The sequence below is a fragment of the Syzygium oleosum genome, unplaced genomic scaffold (genome assembly GCF_021117445.2).
Source record: "Syzygium oleosum isolate NSW1041296 unplaced genomic scaffold, Sole_v2.1 Sole_v2.44, whole genome shotgun sequence".
Lineage (NCBI taxonomy): Eukaryota > Viridiplantae > Streptophyta > Magnoliopsida > Myrtales > Myrtaceae > Syzygium > Syzygium oleosum.
This window is the reverse complement of record NW_026607528.1, coordinates 824,302-845,243: the sequence shown is the minus strand read 5'-3', so window position 1 is coordinate 845,243 and position 20,942 is coordinate 824,302. Positions and strand designations below refer to the sequence as shown.

Here is a 20,942-nt window from a genome sequence, read left to right as displayed (position 1 = left end):
TATTTGTAGTGTAGGAAAAATTAGACGTAACGCAAAAAATCAATTTTTCGGCCATTATTTGACGGTCTCTTTTCGCCACTTACTAAAACCAATTAAAATTCTGAAAAAGAAAAAAAAAACTACTACTATAAAGCATTCAAAACATTTTGTTGGACAAAAATTAACGTAAGAAAAGGTTTGTCGTGTTCATTACAGTAAGGGTGGATCGTATGCTTTATGAAGAAACCGCCATTAATTTTAGTCCACAATTTTAGCCCAATTGGAGTGGTACCAATTTGAAAACCCTAATTTGTTTTCCCTTTTCTTGTTTTTTTTACAGAACATTTAATCCCATCTTCCTTTTTTCTTTTTATACAATTCTTCCGTTTTCAATTACTTTTTCTTTTTTTTACTTTTCCATCCTATGTATGGTCATTTTAAAGGGGCCTACATTACAAGTCAGCATTTCGACAATTCACATCAATAACATGATAAATTTTAAAAAGTAGAGATAGCCTTTGAAGAAAAAAACAGGACAAGAAAGTCGAGGGACTAAAGGCGATATTAACCCTTCTTTTAATTGAAAATTTATGTTCTTATTTTTTGGTATTACGCGGATCGTTCTCCTATAAAAAGTATAGAGGACTCTTCCCCTTTTCCCACTTTCCCAGGATCTCAGTTGGAGTTGTTGGGCTGAAATCAATCCAGACAAAAAAATGGCCCAAATGGCGAAATCGGATGCTTCCGCTTTCTTCATCCAAAGCTCAAGGTATTCGCGCCATTTCTTGGAGACCGTTGCCCCTAGTTCAAACCGGAGTAGTGTTGTCTTCAACTCATAACCATCACCGTCTTCTTCAGCCACTTAAGACGGTCGAGCCAAGTCCCCAAGATCCCGAAGCTCCACAACAATGGCGTCGTGGTGGCCGCCAGGGAGCCGCTCTCTCCCTGCTTAGAGGGTAGAAGCTCTCCTGGAAGGCCGTCTTGCCTTCGCGAGCGTCCCCTCTCTCCGGGCGGGCTACGATCTTTCGAGGCGAAAAACGTGACCGTAAATTTTACTTTCCTTAGAGTCTCAAATTCGGTCCTTGTTGAGAAGTTGCGATGGTTTCTGAAGGTGGGTTTCTTCGTTTGTGGATTAAAAACATTGCGGCTGCGACGAAAGTGCCGGGGAGAGGATAAGCGCTCGTCCCTACCGATCTGAGCATCACAATGCCCTAAGGCACATTTGCTCAAATAGGTAATGTGCAACTTCTTACCTCAAAAGATTCTTTCAATACCTTGTTTTGGATAATCGATCAGGGCTGAATCAAATCGCTTGTACATTTGTTGCTTCAGCATCAGGATCAGGTTTGGCATGCAAGCATTCGATCAATGTCGGTGCGGGTGTGATCGATGCGGACTACAGAGGCCCGATTGGGGTAATCCTGTTCAAACCACTCGGCCGTCTACTTTGAAGTGAAGGTGGGCGACAGGATTGCGCAGCTGATCATTGAGAAGATCATGACTCCCGATGTTGCGGAGGTCAAGGACCTGGACTTGACTCTGAGAGGCACGGGCGGGATTGGGTCGACAGGGGTGCGAGGCTCGTGTGCTAGGTTTCGGCCATCGACTTTGTTCTCTATAAGTTTATTTTCATTGGGTTTTAGGTTGTGCCTGGGATACATGCAGGTCTGGCAGGCGGATTATCTTGGTTCGAAATCTCGTCGAACTCTTGGTTCGTAAGTATTTGCTAATTGCTATGTGCTCAGTCACGCTTTTGAAGTATCTCCTTGTGCTCAGTCTCTCTCCGTTTAATTGTGTAATTTGGGTCCCACTTTTCGAGTTGCCAGTTTGTGTGATGAAGCCTTACGATTTATTCTTTGTTGTGCACTCATTGTCCTCCATCAAATCTCTGTATCAGTTAAACTTTTTTGCTTTGTTTCAGTAGGTCTGCACAAGGTATATTACAGAAGCTGCATGATTTGATATTTATCTGTATTGTCCTTTTAGTATAACTAAGGCCAAATGTTTTGGCATTTTCCCAGGCATTTCATTTTGGGAAAATGATAAAAAAGCTGAAATCTTGCGCCTTGGTTATGTAAGTAGAGAGTTAATTCGATATTGTTTTTATCATATACAACTAGTGGAGAATGCTCACTTGTTATATTCTGCATACAAACCCGTTCCATTATGGGGTACCTCCCATTTCAGGGATCGAATGCACACATTAGCCCCTGCAATTGGGTGGACAAACAGAGTTTTACCCTTTCCTAAATTACTGGCGTAGAGTCTTCAAAGTGATGGCATGAGTTCTAACGTTATTGTCTTTACTTAACTGCAAATACATCCCTTGACTTTTTCATGTCAGCTGCAGAGTCACTCCTATCATTCTCATTTTTGCAATTAACACTTCAACTTTTTAAGCGGTTGAAAATCATCTCCAAGACTGCTGTCCATCCAAAACGGCTCATTTTAATAATCTCCTCCTTTTGTGTGACATGAAGTAATTAGCAGTGTAGCACAGTGCCATTACCTTGTGTACTTCTTTCATCCTTCTGTCTTCCTTCTTTTTACTGCCGTCATCTGGTTTTGCATTCGCTTTGTTCTCTTCTTTACTTTTGCCCTAGATTCTTCTCTAGTTAACGTTCTCAAGAGGTACGAGAGCTTCTTCAGTGATGTGGTTCTGTTGTGGGGATGCTCGTGCTTTTGTTTTCTACTTTTGAGCTCATTCTCCCTTTTCAAGATAACATACAGGTGTCAGTACCGAAATAAAGATTAAGAATCTATCATTTTAGACCTTAGTTTTCTGTAGAGTCTTATGATCATCGGTCCAAATTATGGTCCAATATCAATAATTTGAGATCGATCTTAACAACCTTTACCTCGAGGGTTAGATTTATATGTACTTATACTGCATGGGTTGCCTCCCATATGTATACCGATTAGATCTTGAACTGTCATTTTGTGTAGCTGTGACATACCATCGACATATAACTATCTGGAAAACGAATCTCCTTGGAATATCTATATGGGAATTGGCTCTAGGCAATCTGTAGAGATGCAAGATCTCAGGCCTGGTGCTTGTGCTCTAGAATCTAGTATGGTGGAATCCTCTTCTATTTCTCACCTTGTGTCCTTGGATTTTTCCCCATGATTGCCCCAAATTTTTAGTTCTTGTCTACTCATGTATAAATCACATTACTTTTTTTACATGTCTAGTTCAGGATACGTTTCATGATTTGTCCTTTGTGGGGATATTTATGTGCTTGTGCTATTTGCAAGTTTTCAATTGGCTGGGATCCTCTTGATAGAGATACTGTATTTGTATTGCACCTTGCCATTATCCTTTGCGGTTCTTTTTTGACTATATTTTCATTCTATAGTGAAAAATTTTCAGTGCTGTTAATCAAATAGTTTAACTCAGTTTTAATTGTGCTCTCGACATTTATCGGATGGTGACATACGTGTTGCTATTTTCTTATCAACAGGCTTTGACAGCAATGGTGCAGCAAACTATGCAATATATTGACCCGACACCTGATCTTGAGACCAAGATAGAGCTTATCAAGACACTTAACTCTGTTGCCGCTGGGAAGGTGAATATGTGAAATCAAACTTCATTGCAGCTTATGTTAATGAGCAATCTGTTTTTATTTTGTGGTTTCTATAGCCCGTTTCATTATGCAGATATATGTCGAAATTGAGAGAGCCCGGTTGAGCAAGAAACTCGCAAAAAAAAAAAAGAGGAAGAACAGGGTCTTATAGCAGAAGCCGCTGATTTGATGCAATAAATTGCAGTACCTAGAAGTTGACTTTTGTTGTCACTGATCTTGTAATTGATTTTTCCTTGTCCAACATTCCTATGATGGGTTTGAATTGCAGGAAGAAACTTTTTGAGCAATTACAAAGACGGAGAAAATTGCCTTTATCCTCGAACAAGTACGGGGTTTTTGGTATTGCTTTTAGCCGTTTATGCACTATTACTATGATTGGTTTCTTGATCGATGGATTTTACAGGTTCATTTGTCCTTAAATTGCCAGGATTATGTCTGTGCACAGATCCTTTCCAGGATTAGCCGTTTATGCACTATGACTATGATTGTTATCCTGATCGATGGGTTTTGCAGGTTCATTTGTGCTTAGATTGCCAGGATTATGTCCATGCACAGATTTTATTCAATGAATAAAGGCTATTTTAATTTCTTCTCTTGGTCAATTAAATACAGCCAGATTTTAAAAATCGTTGTTGCCTACTTGCTCCTATTGGAATTTGATTCCCCTTCGAGAAGGACTCATATGTAACACTTTTGCCATTTTGCACGAACCAACCCGAATTAATATTCAATAAGGGCAATTTTCGTTGTTCATATCGCCAATCTACATTTATACAATGTTCCTGCAGATACGAGGAATATATTATAATCCGAGTTAGTTATCATGTATTAAGAATTTAATCAACTCGAGGCCTTATTTGGGTAAACGGTCTTATGGGAAAAAAGCAAGGCCGCCCTATATTCCATCCTTCCATACTTATGCTTCGATTTTCCAGCGGTATTGCCTTAAGGCTTTATTTGGGAAGGAGGAGAAGAGGAGGAAAATGAAGTAAATTTTTGTAACTTTTGTGAGAAGAAGTGGGAGGAAAATTCAAAATTTTTCTCTCCTCCTTTCCTTCATGTATCCAAGCAAAGCAGCTTTTCCTTTATCACGACGGTGCATGCTTGCTAAATAGACCACAAGCGTAGGGCAATTTATGCGTCGTTGCTAGCATAGGATTCATCATCAATTGGAATCACCAAACATTAATTTCATTCATCAAATGTATGGAACTTCACTTGACATCCAATTGATGCGCATCAGCCATTATCCACAAGATGCTCCGATGAACAATCGATGTGTCCATTTATGTGGCAAAACATGCCATGGAGACAAACATGTGAAGTTGGTCCTTGGAAGGCTGAGGTGTTGCACGACCTAGCAAATCCAGATACTATCCGTTTCCCTCGTCCTCCAGCTTGTGCTGTCTATTTTTTAATTTTCAAGAGAAGGAGGATATGATGGCACAAAGGAGATTATAGACCAACCAATGGACTAGTTTAAGAAAGAAAGGGATTCTACCACACCCACAGAGCTTGCTTCGAAACTGAAAGGAATAATAAGGGAGAGGGGTACCGATGGCCATGTGAGATTCAAGTTTCCAATTAGTACATTTTTAAAGTGCTTGACATTTTGGGCCTGGAATTTTCTATTTTTTCGTGGATTATCTTTTTGCAGGTCTGAGCCGACAGCTTTTGTATTCTCGTGAACGTTGGAGAATCATCACATTCAGTCCCCACATTCATAAAGTGGAGTAATGGGAGCACAGCAATTATTGATGGATGAGGTGACGAGAGTTTCAAGGAAGCTCCATGGAAAACCCATGGGAAGTTTCTTGCATCTTATGGGAGCAAATTCATGGTCACTTCATGACCCTTTCTGGTATGATTTGCCAAGTGATTTTCGTGGACAATGTCATGAAATTGAAACTGAAACCAGCTGAATGTGTAACATTTGAAAAATCGTAGCACCTAAATAGATTTGCCGTCATCCAAAAGAAACCAAACATTCATTTCGTCATTTAAATGGGTAACGCAAGAAAATAATTTCGTAGCGGGGTTTACACACAACGACATACATGCAATTTAACAACCGATGTTTAGGCAATGACCCATATTCGATTTTTACTTTTAGCAAGCATTTCCATTCCATATATAAAGTGATATTCTATTTGTTCGTGTAAACATCTATCTAGATATAGTTGCGATTTCTTTACGTAAAAATCCTCTTATGAAAATCTCAAAAGCCCATCCTAACTGTCTGATATGGGACTAGTTGTGAACAAATTCTTAGAATGGATTGCCCGACAAATGAATAAAGTTTAGCCCGACATTTATCAAAGTGAATAGATAAAAGGTCGGCCCACTACGAGCAAGAGCTATAAACAGTCTAGCATAAATTATGTCTGACGTGGAGTTCTCATAGGAGCGAAACGGGTTTCAATTATAGGTACAGGTAAGAGCAGGTGCTCCAAATGCATTTGTCCAAAGTCTTTAATTTATTTGACCAAAAAAATAAAGTCTTTAATTTAGCTATGGAAATGTTCATGTTGATCCTCCACGACCTCTACCGAAATTCACTACTAAATTCCATAGATTCGCTGCTCAGTCTCACCAATTCCCCAAACTCCTTGCCCAGCCTGTGCTTCACCTTACATTCCCCTTCCGTTTTAGCATGCAGCAACGTTATCCTGGTGTCATGCTCGCTTCACCTTCCCATTACAATTCCCCGAAGATTCCATTTATTAATGGAAAAGCAAGTCAAGCCGTACTGGAACTCCAATTTCAATCAAAGCACCAGCGTAGGTTGCACGCAGTGGCACCTTCCGCTTAATGCTGACGAAATTACGCTTGCAATAACTCAGCATATTTCAAGTAGTCGGCATCGTTCAAGCGCGCACAGTTGAAAACGCAAAGACTTTTCTTTTTTTTTGGTCCGTAGAAAAAGCAAGGACTCGGAGCATCTTTATTGCAAGTTGGTTTTCTTTTCTACTTTTTTGTTAAAAGGAAAAGCAAGTCTAGTCAAGAAGCCCTTGCATAGCTTCCCCGCAACTTCCGCATAATGCTGCGAATATTACGCGTGCAATAACTCAGCATTCTTTAAGCAGTCGGCAAACATCATTGTTCAAGCACGCACAGTAGAGAGTGTTGTGTGTTGGTAATCCAACGTCCAAGGCTGAGGATCGGGAGAGATCCCAGCAGTGGGTGGGTTGTGTTGTTTGAACACTCCTCAGGTAGTCGACGACTCCTTGCCCTTGTCCGTTTCCTGCTTTGATTGCTCCTTTTTTTTCTGATGACTTGTCTGAGAGTTTCTATTGTTGTTTGAATGTAGATCTGAGTTTCAGTCCTGCGAGACATTTCTGCTATTCCCAGATCTGGGAATCCATATATCTCCCCTCTGTTTCCTTCTCCATCAATCTCTTTTACAATCCTCTCAGAGATGACAAGAAAAGAACCCACTCATTCAGAATATCCAATCCACGAGCCCGCTTCCTCATCGACCTCTCCACATGTAGGTGATTATGAAGGCAGAACCAAAAGGCCGAAGGGAAATGATTACGAAGTGTTCTTGAGCTTCAGAGGGGAAGATACTCGCAAAGGCTTCACCGATCATCTCTATCATAACCTTGACCATGCAGGAATTCGCGTGTTCAGAGACGACAATGAACTCCGTGTTGGTGAGGAGATTGGTTCGGAGCTTCTCTGCAGTATTATGAATTCTAAGATCTCGATTCCGATTATTTCAAAGAACTACGCTTCAAGCAAATGGTGCCTTCGCGAGCTGGCTGAGATGTTAAAGTGCAAGAGAAGTAAAGGGCAGATAGTGTTGCCCATATTTTACAAAGTAGAACCCTCACAGGTGCGACATCCTACTGGGAGATCAAGAGATGCTATCAATGCACATAAAAAGAATATAGACGAAATGATTGTGAAGAAATGGGAAGAAGCACTTAAAGAAGTCAGCTCCTTGAAAGGATGGGTATCGGAGAAAATTGATAACGGGTACCCTATACTCCAACGAAAAAATTGTTTAATTTTTCATAAATAGATCTTTCTTGAAAAGAATGTACATATTGCTATCCTATACTGATCTTCATTGTAATTTGACAGGCATGAAGGAACATTGGTTGAAATTGTTGTCAAAAAAGTTATGGGCGAGCTAAAAGGACTTTTTCAGCTAAATGTCCCTGAATTGTTGGTGGGAATTGATGATCATGTGCAAGAGATTATGAGCAAGATAGATGTTGAATTCAAGGGTACAACAATTATTGGAATTTATGGAATGGGCGGCATCGGTAAGACAACTCTTGCAAAAGTGTTATACAACAGACTCTATAGTCATTTTGACTATCGTAGCTTCATGGCAAATATCCGAGAAACATTTCGGCGTAAGGGTATTGAATGCATACAAAAGCAACTTATTTCTGACATAATAAGAATTTCGTATGATGTGTCTAATGTCGACGAAGGAGTCAGTGTCATCAAATCTCGTTTTGCCAGTAAGAAAGTCCTAATTCTTCTGGATGATATGGATGATAGTACTCACTCGAATGCTTTGGTTGGGGATGGTAGTTGGTTTGAAGCGGGAAGTATAGTCATCATCACAACTAGAAACCAAGGCATTCTCGATGAAGGTTGGGCGGGCTACATGTACCAACTCAACGAGTTGTCATTGGATCAATCATTGATTTTATTTAGTAGACATGCATTTCGAAAGGATTCTCCTCCGAGTGATTATGAGGATAACTCTCGTGATATCGTATCTACTACTGGGGGGCTTCCATTAGCTGTTGAAGTTATAGGCTCTTTCTTATGTGGAAAGAGAGAAGAAGTATGGAAAGATACATTAAAGAAATTAAAGAAAATGCCCGATAAGAAAGTGCAAGAGAAGTTGAAAATAAGTTACGAAGCATTAGATGACGAGGAGCAACAAATATTTTTGGATATTGCATGCTTTTTCATTGGATCACATGAACAAAATCCAACTTACATGTGGGACGCCAGTAGTTTTCTCCCAGGGAGGGGGATTGAAGTATTGAGTTTTATGTCCCTAATTAAAATTGACGAATACGGCCATCTAATGATGCATGATCAACTGAGAGATCTTGGAAGGGAAATTGTTCGTCTAGAAAATTCGAAGGAACCTCAAAAGCGTAGCAGATTATGGAATTCTGAGGAAGCCGTAGATGTGATTGATGGAAACAAGGTAAGAGTTTTCTCAACTTGTCTTAGTGATTGTGGTTCCATCATCCCTTTCTTGTTTGAAATAAAAATAGTTGTCGGTCTTGCCTCCCCAAAACTAGTTGCTTCTACTAGCAAAAGAGCTATTTTGATTAATTTCTGTCTTTGCCTGATTCTGGAACATAATTGAGGAGCAATTTCTTGGTTGTGGATGAATGATATACATCTTGGCCTGGAAGTATTGCGATGAGCATACTCTCCGTTTGGTAACTTTAATGCAATAACAAAACTACAAAAGCAAAATGTTTGACAGATTGCTATTAGAGAAAACCTGGCATTTATAAATTGTTGTAGCCATGCTTTTCCCACATATCTATTTGATGCATGTGTTTGATGTTTGGATTCGTCTTTGGGTTTCTTGTGAGGCCTTTTATTTATTTATTTATTTTTACTAAGTATTGACTTATTGAATTGTTTCGTATGATAAATGAGACTTCCGGTATTTTTTAAGTTGGGTTAAGTGTAACCCCTAGTATTATTGGTTGTGCAATTTAGTCCCCCATCTATGTTTGCTTTTGCTCAATATAGTCTTCAAACTTTCACTTTTTTGTGCAATCAAGTCCTTTGTGGTCAATTTGTTGATGTGGCATTTGCATTTATTAATGATATATGAGCAACCAAGTAATATCACCCTTTAAACATATATTATTTTCATTGTATAGGCTTTTCAAGCTAGTGGATAGTTTCTTTCTATGAATTTGCTAATACCTTTTCTTTTTGTGACGATGGATGATTTTTCTATTAATCTCCCGATATTATTTATTCGCTAAATATAAGCTATCATGTTATAATAATAATTTGTTTATTGTTCAATTCTTAGTGAGCATCTTATTTAGCAAAGATTTAGTTAACTTTAATAACATCATCTTATTTTTGTGAAACGAAAACTAGTCTGAGGTAAATGTGACACGGGTTTACCAGTTTGAGATTTTTTGTGACATGAAAATTAGTGAGGGATAAATGTGGAACAAGTCTACCAGTTCGGGATTTTTGGTATTATTAACCGAAGTAAATATAATTTTGAATTTTGTGTGATGATAACTTTTCATTATTAGCATGCAAGTCAAGGGGTAATCCGCTAAAAGCAATTATAACATAAGGATGATTTGTACAAGTATCAAACAAGCATGTGCAAATGTCATGAGTATCGTTAATCAAGAAAAACTAAACATAAACATTGGGATGCAAAACATAATGAAATAACAAGACTAGAAAAAAAATGCTACCAATGCTTTTCAGCGAGCATATTTTCGCACGAAGGAAAATGTAATAAACTAAATAGGACTTTGCTTAGAAGTGAAAAAAAAAGGTGTCTATGAAGTTGTTGACAAAATTACAATAAATTTACAAGAAACTTATAATGTGAAAACAAGTAGTGTCTCATCTGAAAGAATAAAAGTTTGAAGGAAAAGTTGAAACCACCAAACAAATCCGTACTATAGACTCTCATGATTTGTGCTCAATGTGCAATCACCTAAAACAAAAAACGAATTTGAGTTCCTAAAATATTAGGTTACAATAAAAGAAAAATGTAAAAGACTAGAGTTCCTTAAGAACACAATCATATCGATCTTCATGTCCAATCTGTTCATATGGAAGATCTCATTAATCTATGGGAAAATTGATCAAAATTTAGATGACTACTACTACACTGTAACAAAATCAACACGACAATGAAAAGATAGCGTCAAACATCTATAGTAACAAAGAGAAAGTAAGAATCGTGTATAGAACATTCGATATTATCAATTTTCCTTCCACGTACAATGCAAAACCCTCAATGAAGAAGCACATGATAAGAAAGGAACGTAAAACACATGCGTACCTTTTGCGATGACATTCTCGTTTTCATTTTGATATTTAGAATTGCAAACGAAGTATACTAGAAAGAGTGGGGGGATTCTACAATTGGGATTCTTTAATTTTGATACATGTTTTGAGGGAAAGTTTGATGGATGCATTTGGACTATTAGAGTCGTATTGGTTCACATATACAGGATAGGAGTAAATGTAGTGTTATTTCACATATGAATGGCATGAATTTTGATAGATATATTTGAATTAGTGTATGCATGAAGAGAGGCCTTCTATTGTAGTTGCAAATGGATGCAAATTTTGGGAATTCGGAAGGTGCAAATTGCGAAGGGCATAGTTGGAAGAGGAAAACTTCCGGAACAACCGCTCGAGCTTCCCATCTTTACATAGATTAGATAAATAGTATGCAATCACAACATGTCATTTCACAAAATTTAAAGGAAGAAGCCTACGCCATGATAGTATGACAGCAAATTGAAATCAGTGCATTTTATTTTACATCAGTTGATCTCGTCTCATCATTCAAAACTTATGGTCCACAATGTTTCCAAACTGTAGGGCACTAGAAAGATTGAGGCACTTTCTCTTGGCGAATGTGGTAAGGGAAGAATATACACAGCCGAACAATTTAAACAAATGACCAACTTGAGGTTCCTACTAGCGGATGGTATGAATTTCACCGGAGATTTCCAAAGCTTACTTCCTAAATTAAGATGGCTTCAGTGGGCGGGATGTCCCTCGGATTTTACGGCGACCAACTTTCATCCGAAGAAGTTAGTTGTACTCGATCTGTCAAGCAGTGATATTTCGGAGGACTGGGGAGGATGGGTTCAACTCAAGGTAAGACGTAAAGAAGGCATTGAAGTATTTTCAATATAATTTTTTTTCCTTGTACGTATAACATTTGAAAATTGATTTTCATAATTAGACTAGTCGTTTCTCTTTAATCTCATACTATTGAAGGAATACATGGCGCCCAATGAATTCATCTCTCTTCCATTTGAATTAGTCATTTGCTATTTGATAATAAAAGTTGCTTCTATTTAATCAATAAACATTTCCTTTGAAGTGTTATTCAGAAATATATGCAGTCGGCACTTGTATATCCCCAACATTCTTTTGCAATTGATATGCTTAAAAAATATTTATATGTTGGCGTAGCCAAACACTACTAAAAGAGACATTTAGAATTTAAATAAGACAACCGTGATGGAGTCGGGGAGCATGGGTATTTTTTGAGGAATTCTAAAAGGTCAAAAAAATAAGGAGTAGTGAAAAATCACAGGCTGCCAGAGTCCAATGACATTGAGGTACCATTTCTTTTTTTCAGATGGCAACCAAGCTCAAAGTTCTCAATCTTGAGAATTGTCTATCTTTGAGAAGAACTCCCGACTTGTCAGTTTTCGAAAGCTTGGAGATTTTGATTCTTGCAGATTGTGGGAATTTGAAAACGATTCATCCTTCTATTGGGGACATCAAGACCCTCGTTTCCTTGGATGTCTCTGATTGTAGAAGACTTCAGAAGCTACCGGCAGGAATAGGTAGAATGGTAAAATTGAGGGATCTTTGCATTAATGGCACTCATATACAAAAGATTTCTATTTCGAGAGATTGTTTGATGAAGCTGGAGACTCTATGTGCCACAAGTTGTGAACGACTTTCTCAACTTCCTAAATCTATGGGCTCCCTTGTCTCATTAACTCTATTGGACTTATCTGATTCAGCAATTGAAGAATTACCTGAATCCATTGGTTCTATGAAGAAGCTCGAGACTTTGGATGCCTCTGAATGTAGACTGTTAGCTCGCATACCCAGCTCCATAGGCAAGCTAGCATCCCTACAAAGCTTGTTCTTACGTCGCTGCTCCTCATTGACAGAGATCCCCGACTCGATTGGAAAATTGGCATCATTGATTGAGCTGGACTTAGGATACACATCGATTACGAAATTACCCGAAAGCATTGGGAATATGCCAAATTTGAGGATGTTGGACATAAAGAGAACTAACATAACAGAATTGCCTGATGCCATCGGGAAGTTGGCAAAACTCCAAAGGTTGGGAGCTGGAGTATGCAAAAAACTAGAACGACTTCCTAGTAATATATGCGAATTGGTTTCGCTAGAGAAGCTTTCTTTAGAAGGTTCAGGCATTTTGAGCTTGCCAGAAAGCATTTCTAAGCTCTCTTCTCTCCAAGAGCTCAATGTTTTGGTTTGTGAAAACCTCCGAGAATTACCAGAACTGCCCTCTGGCTTAACAAATCTAAGGATCACCTGCCAGAGTCCGCAGTTGCCCCATCTTTCCCATCTAACCCGTCTCAAGGAACTCGATCTTTGTAGTTGCCCCTGGCTTGAACGTGTCCCAGAGCTTCCCATTGGACTATCGCAGCTAAATATTATGAATTGCAGAAAATTGAAAGCATTGACGAATGTGTCAAACTTGAAGCACTTATCAAATTTGACTCTCCGCAGGTGCTTTGATCTCGCAGAAATCACCGGCTTGGAAGGTTCACATTGCCTATCCAACTTACATGCGGGGCAATGCTCTAAGATATCTAGGGTTGATGGGATTGAAGATTCTTCGACGTTGATGAGCCCAAAGGCATCTCCGCTTGATGGATCGCTAGATCTTTCCGATTCAAAGATTCCGCAGAGAATAGATGTCATAGCAAGTTGTGCGAATTCAGTTGAAATCCAAGACCTTGGTGGATCAAAATCCTCTCAAGTGTCGGATATCCTTAAGTGCACGTCCGCCGGACGATTGCTAGACTTTTCCGGTTTTAAATACCTGAGAAGCCTTTCTGTTGAGAATTGCAATAGTATAACTGAAATTCAAGGCCCCGATGGATCAGAATCCTTGACATTTTTGTTTATTAGCCGGTGCTCTTCCCTTAGATCGGTGGACCTCTCGAACTTAAAGAATCCGCAGGATTTTCATTTTTACCAGTGCGAAAATTTAGTTGAAATTCGAGGGCTCGAGGGATTAAGACCATTGCAACTTTTCCATATTTATGGATGCCCGTCTCTTAGACAATCACCGGACCTGTTGCGTTTAAATGCGTTGGTGTTGTAGGGGTGGTGTCGAAGGGGGGATCCGCAGAAGTGGAGGTGGGAGGTGGGAGGTGGGAGGTCGGAGGGAGGTGGTCTGGGCCAGTGGGGGGGGGGGGGAGGATCACACAGACAGAAGAAGGTGTTTCGGATCTCCTCCCATTTTCTCTTCCCATTCCCTCATTTATTATTCTTTCTTTTCTCTTCCTCTTTTCTCTTTTTTTTTTATTCCCCTGCCTCAACTTTTTTGTTTACTTAACCGTTTCGTTTTCTCTCTCATCATCAGTTGCGTTCAAGAGAAGGAGAGGGAGGGAGGAAACGGAAGAAAGAGCAGAAGTTTTCGCGACTGAGGGACGGGGTTCACCGAGTCCTCTCTCGTACGTAAAAAAGCGATGGGTGCTGGCAGACTTGTTGCCGATTCCTCGAGCTCGCCTTCCGATATCCAGGAGCGGATCGAGATTGGTTAGTTCCTCTTCTTCTGATCGAATCGTCCTTTACTAGCAATTGTCCAATTTCTGATGCTTGATTCGCCTGCCTGGTTACTTCTTCTTCTGCTTTTTCCTCTAATGATGGAAAGGTTGGGGTTGATGATGTTCCTGCGGAAGTCTAATGGTTGCGCCTAAATATGTAAACAGCGAAGGGATGGCCTGGTGATATCCTTTCTGGAAGGGTACTTGTGTTTACTTATGTAGTGAAATTGCTTGATATCGGCGAGTCTTCATCACCTAAGTAACACAAAGTCAGTTTCCACCATAACCCCTTAGCTCTGGAGGAGACAGCAAACTCAATTGATAGAAGTTTTCAGGGTTTTGGTGAATTCAGTACTTGGTGCTCCTCTTTGTTTTTATTCCGGTCAATAGATCTGTTTTAGGATTTGAATTATCTTGTATAGGGATGGATTCTTTTTACATAATAAAGAAACCTGGGGGACAACAAATTGAGATTGGGTGCCGGAAGGGGCGATTCTTTATACCGGGAGTAAGAATAACCTTTTATTGCTAGAGTTGGAAGTGGGCTCTACCTTCATGAGAGCTTGGGTTGGGGTAAATGGAAGGTCTTCTGTGCCTCCGCAAACAGCAGTGCAGCACAATGCCAACACCTTTGTACGGCAAGCATCGTTTATGGCTGGGGACGGAATTCTTTTTTACGTAATAGTGTATAGCTCTTTATTTTTTCTATTTTTTTCGTCCTCCTGTCTTCTTCTTTTCACTGCCATCATCTGGTTTTGTGTTTGCTTTATTCTCTTCTTTACTTATGCCCCAGATGCTTCTCTAGCGAACTTTCTTGAAGAGGTACGATAGCTTCTTCACTGATGTGCTTCTGCTGTGGTGATACTCATGTTTTTGTCTTCTGCTTTTGAGAGCTTCAGTCCCTCTTTTCCAAGATAACATACAGTTGTTAGTACAGAAAGAAGATCAAGAATCTATCAATTTAGACCTTAATTTTCTGTAGAGTCTTATGATCATTGATCCAAAGTATGGTCCAATTTCAATCATTTAGGATCCATCCTAACAACCTTTACCTTAAGGGTTAGATTTTATATTGCTGGGATTGCCTCCCATATGTGTACTGATTAGATCATGAACTGTCGTTTTGTGTAGCTGTGATATGTCATCTATGTATAACTATCTAAAAAACGAATTTGCTTGGCATATCTACATGAGAATTGGCTCTAGGCAATCTGTTGGGATGCAAGTTCTCAGGCCTGGTGCTTGTGCTCTAGAATCAAGTATGGTGGAATCCTCTAGAATCTAGTATTGTGGAATCCTCTTCAGTTTCTCACCTTGTGTTTCTGGATTCTCTCCCGTGATTGCCCCAAATTTTCACTTTTTATTCTCCTATTCATTTATGAATCGCGTTACTTTTTTTTCATGTCTAGTTCAGGATACATTTCATGATATGTCCTTTATGGGGATTTTATAGTGCTTGTGCTGTTTGCAAGTTTTCAAATGGCTGGGATCCTCTTTATAGAGATACCTGTATTTGTATTGTACCTTGCTATTGTCCCTTTTGATTCCTTTCTTGACCATATTTTCATTCTAGAGTGACAAATTTTCCGTGCTGTTAATCAATAGTTCAAATCTAAGTTTTAATTGTGATCTAGACATTATCAAGTCATTCACTTGATTGGCTAGTGACCTACATGTCGCTGTTTTTTTATTGCCAGGCTGTGACAGCAATGGTGCAGCAGGCTATGCAATATGTTGACCAGACACCTGATCTTGAGACCAAGAAAGAGCTTATTAAGACACTTGACTCTGTCGCCACTGGGAAGGTGAATTTGTGAGATTAAACTCTGTTGCAACTTATGTTCATCAGCTATCTGCTTTTGTTTCGCGGTTTCTTAGCTAGTTTCGTAATGCAGATATATGTCGAAATCGAGAGAGCACGGTTGATCAAGAAACTTGCAATAGAAAGGAAGAACAAGGTCTTATAGCAGAAGCTACTGATTTGATGCAAGAAATCGGGGTAACTAGAAGTTGACTTCTGTTGTCACTGATCTTGTAATTGGTTTTTCGTTGTCCAACATTCCTATGATGGGTTTGAAATGCAGGTAGAAACTTTTGGAGCAACAGCAAAGACGGAGTAAATTGCCATTATTTTTTAACAAGTAGGGGTTTTTTGTATTGCTTTTAACCGTTTGTACACTATTACAATGATTGGTTTTGATCGATGGATTTTGCAAGTTTGTCTGTGCACAGATCGCCAGGATTATGTCCGTGCACATATCCTTTCCAGGAAGACCAACCCCCGAGTGTTTGATGCAGATCCTTCCAAAGAGAAGAAAAAGCCTAAAGAAGGTGAAAACATTGTGGAACAAGCGCCAGCTAATATACGTGAGTCATCGTATTCCGTCTCTTCTGGAGTTGAGATGGATATACCATGACTCATAATACGGCAAATTGGTGTTTTGCTTTTTCTAATGTTGTGTCCACTTTCTTTCAACTAATTTGTTTTTGCCGATCAAGTGCCACCTGGTATTCAGGCTGTGGTTCAAAACATGAACTTGTATGGCTTTATATATCTGGCACATACTCTTCTTCCTTTCTAGCTTTATTGCAAACTCTGACGTTGCAGCTGTACTTGATGGATTTGAACTCACATCTCAGTTTACCTCGCATTTATGTGGTTAACGATGTAGGTATTACTCACATAACAATGATTACCTTGAGATTTGTCTATACTATGAGGCGATATATGAGATTCTATCAGTAAAGGGCAACCCAGAGCAGTGGATACTGGTGAAGCTCTTTCCTTGTTAAGTCGTCACTGAGTTTTTCAAGGCACAGCTGTTCATTCTGTGATTTAATTATATGTAGGTTCTAAGGAAAATCTGCTGGTACTTAGTTCTATCACCACATGATCCTATGCAGTCAAGCCTTCATAATGCCACTTTAGACGATAAGCATCTCTCAGAAATTCCCCAATTCAGGTACTATCTTTGAATTGGTCTAGGAAATTGGTTGTACATCTTGCAATATCTCAATAATGTGCCATAGAACTTGGTTAACCATGCCTTTGATATTTTAAGGCAGGTTGCTGCTGAAACAATTGGTCACGGCGGAGGTTATCCTATGGCCTCCTCTTTAAAGTACTTTCAAAGATGAATTTGAGAATGAGAAAACATGCTAGGAGGTGCACTTGTTAAGAAGGTAGCAGAAAATCTTAGACAGGGCCCAATCATAGTCAATAGAAGAATTTCGGCTTCTTATGGGCGAGACAAGCAACCTTTGGCTGGGAGCCTCTTCAAAGAATCAACATGTAATTACAGAACTTTGTCATTTTTCTTCTTTTCATTGGATCATCATTCAGATGTGACTCACTCTATTTTCTGCAGAATATTATTGTCGTTTTGAAATACTACTCGAGGATTACCTTAAAGAGACTTGCAGAGCTGTTATGCCTCAGTATCCAGGTCTGATTATGTGGAACATTTGTTGATGTTCTTTATCAATGTCACTCTTTATGAATGATTACCTAGACCCCTCATTTAACCCTGAGCAGCCTCTCTGCCTGTGATCCCTGATTGGGGCATGGTTGCTGCACTTGGATATAAGTTCCAAAATGTGTGTAAAAGAGGTTTTGGTGCGATGAAAGCCGAAGGCTTGTCATGAATTTGAGAATGTTGTCTTCATAGTTTTGTTTCATAAACATTTCTGACCGACATATATGTGTACACTTGGTTTAGTCAACTTCTACTCATAAATTTGTTGTAGCTGTAAGTGTCATTGTCTGGCATTGTGAAACCATTTCTTGTTCCGTGGAGCCTGAAATTCTAATGCGCTTTTTCTGCTAGTATTAACACTTACCATTTCCAGTGTTCAGAAAATCTTTATAGCTGAATCACTCAAGGAAAGAGCTCTTTTTTGGGTTCTCTTACTGCTGTTGTTAAGAGCTTTAATCAATCACATGCCTCAATTTATTGTTAAGAGCTTTAATCAATCACATGCCTCAATTTATTAAATCAATACTATCATCTGATAGACAGTCCATATAATGATAAGTATACAAGCTCGTATGATATTCTATCCGCATGACCTCTTACTTCTATATTACCATTTTAGGAAGCTGAGAAGCATCTCTCCTTAATGGTTGTTTCCAAGTCCCTGGTGGCAAAGATAGACTGACCAATGGGAATTGTCAGTTTCCAAATGATAAAGGACAGCAATGAGATTTTGAACTCGGGTGACAAATTTGGAAAAGCTGCTCGACCTTGTCAAGAAAAGTTGCCACCAAATCCCCAAGGAAACCACGGCTCATAAGGCTGCTTTGAGAGCTTGATGATGTTTTTAGTTGAATGAATGATCTCTCTCCCCTTGAGCCTCCCTCTCTCTCTCTCTCTTACCGAAGAATGCTGTTTCACATTGTGGTCTGAAGTGGGGACCGGAGATATTCACCATGGAACTCTTACGTACCCGTCTTAAATTTGATTGCATATTTTGCAGGGTGACCAGATGCGGGCCTTGTTTCGGACTGAAATGATATATTGAATACACTTTCTGTATAGGAATGTAGTTTGGTCTTTTCATCTTTCTTGTTTCCTCTTTCCCCCCTCCTTTTAATTGAAGATTTGTGGGCTTTCAGGGTCCAGAACTTGTACCAATGGAACAGTCGCAGCACGAGATGTGCACTCATTTGGACTAAAATAAGCACCTTGTTACAGAATTGTGTTTCGCATGACAAATATTGCTGGTGCTTGTGTTTTTCTAACGTCGGAGATAACATTAGCTCTCCAGATTAAAGGCTTAATGAATGCTACTTTTCCATTTCATTTCACATTCGAAGTGAGCACCTGTTTCTAGGGAGCTTCATTTCAATATGATAACTGCACTTTTTATTTCCTCAAAGGACGTGATTTTTCTCCAAGTTGATACTTGATACGGAATGGACCTTGTCCTATAGATTTCCAACTCCTTCATTTTCTTCATGGAAACTGAAAAAATTGGGAAAAGCTGTGGCCACTACATCTTTTTGCTGTGGAAATAGTTATGCCCACTAAGCAAAAAGCACCATTTTACTTTCTTCACAAAGTAAATGTATTTGTCATGTTTTTTAAACAATGCGACCGTTAAACTTACTTAGCATAAGTGAGACAAAGAAAACGAGTGATTCTCAATGTAGTAACTTTTCTCGTTCTTTGTGCCGCTCAATGCTTTGGAAATTACATCAATCATCATAAGATACATTTAAAAGTTATTCTTGAAGTCCTCGTTAGCATATCAATTATTCATGAGAAGTAAATAGTTTTTCAAATCCTACATTCAAGAATGACGTGGTAGTGCCTGCTTTTCCTGACTGCTTGAATTGGGTTTTCATCATTCTGGTATAATTCAACTGCAACTCTTTTGTCTGTTCTTTTATGACTGCTCAAAGTAATTTAATGATTAACATGTGAATTATTAAGGAAGCTTGTGGAGGCAAAGTACAAAAACACTTAGGCAAAGGAGAGAGATCCTTCATCCTGCAGAACCTCCCATTGTATAAATCAGTTGCCTTTGCTCTCGAAAAAATTGCAGTCGCAACTGCGAGAGCTAAGACTGAGTTTTTGTGCTAGCCATTTTGGCCGGGCTTGTGTTATAATTTCAGGTTGAGGTCGCCCTTAGATCTCCATGCTTTCTCTTCTTTGTCGAAGGTGCGGTTTTCGAGCGCAAACATAGGTGGTAAGCAAATGTCGCGAACGATGCACATGGACTGTGTAGCGAGTCACTAGCTTTGTTCCTTCGACTTAGTACAATACTTTCTGAGTGGTTGGTGAGCGAGACTGTGATCGAAAATGAAGGAAGCAGGTGTGAATCGTTCATTCTCTGTCAGAATGACGCATTCACATCCGTTTCTTGATGGAGTGAAATTAGTCGATTCTAAAATGTTGCTCGAACGGATTGGGAGATGGCGTGGGAATGAACGCGGCACCGTTAAGCTCAAACCATTTGCATTTCTTTAGTCTTTCCAAAGAAAAGAGAAGAGCCGTGACTCAGAAAAAGCATTTTCGGTCAATGTCATCTGAGAATCAGCCGAATTTGTTTGTACCAAGTGTCTAAACAGCTTAGAAAACTATGTTTCAGTGTGTAAGCTCAACATCTATACACTAACATCGACTCAGACATGCAAAATACATTCATGACGTACGCACCATTGGAAACGACTCACGACGAGAAGAGATCGGTGTTGCACCACACCGATCCTATATCTGCTCTTCGCGAATTCCACGGATAACTCGCACGATTGCCCACGAAGAAAGGGATCGGGGCAATTGTGAGTCTTCCCGAAGAAAAGAGAAGCACCGGGACTCGGAAGAGCCTTTTTGGTCGATGCCATTCGGGAATCGGGTGAGCTTGTTCGTACCAAGAGTCTGAACCTCAAGAGCTAGAAAACTATGTTTCGGCATGTAACCTCAGCATCTGTACATAAACATCTGCCCCGACATGAAAGTAGCATTCACGATAGATGAACCACTAGAAAACGACTCTCGCGAAGAGAGAAGATCAGTGTAGCATCACACCATTATATGCTCTTCGCAAATTCCATGGATAAATCGCGCCAACGGTCTTGTGTATACATACAAGATTGTGCAAGAAGCCTGCAACTTTTGCTAGTTGAAGGACATAAAATCGACCCATCTCCGGTCGAAGCTGGTCGGGAATGGTTACTGATTTAGTCCGCTACTTCTCGGCTTTTGGTATGAATTTCGTTCTTTTAGTTGAATACCAGAAATAGGGAAGATGGTAGTATGGCAGCGAGGGCGAGCGACGAGCAGAACTCTTATTTCTCATTTTTATTCTAGAAATAGAAAAG

At 39.5% G+C, this 20,942-nt stretch overlaps 2 protein-coding genes across 3 annotated transcripts in view; both read left to right on the top strand.

Annotated features, from left to right (window-relative positions):
• The window catches only part of LOC115663517 (disease resistance protein RPV1-like), a 69,830-nt gene that overhangs the window by 14,165 nt on the left and 34,723 nt on the right, over positions 1–20,942 (top strand). The gene's annotated exons all lie outside the window — the stretch shown is intronic.
• LOC115666344 (disease resistance protein L6-like) lies at positions 6,575–16,835 on the top strand. Of its 2 annotated transcripts, XM_056306422.1 has the most exons (7): positions 6,575–6,781; positions 6,880–7,550; positions 7,659–8,754; positions 11,163–11,444; positions 15,817–15,924; positions 16,015–16,118; positions 16,204–16,834. In XM_056306422.1, exons 2-6 carry the CDS (start codon positions 6,988–6,990, stop codon positions 16,084–16,086), a joined length of 2,121 nt encoding a protein of 706 aa, XP_056162397.1. In that variant the 5' UTR covers positions 6,575–6,781; positions 6,880–6,987; the 3' UTR covers positions 16,087–16,118; positions 16,204–16,834. The 2 variants fall into 2 exon arrangements, with proteins under 2 accessions (XP_056162397.1, XP_056162396.1); XM_056306421.1 differs by having other exon boundaries at positions 16,015–16,835.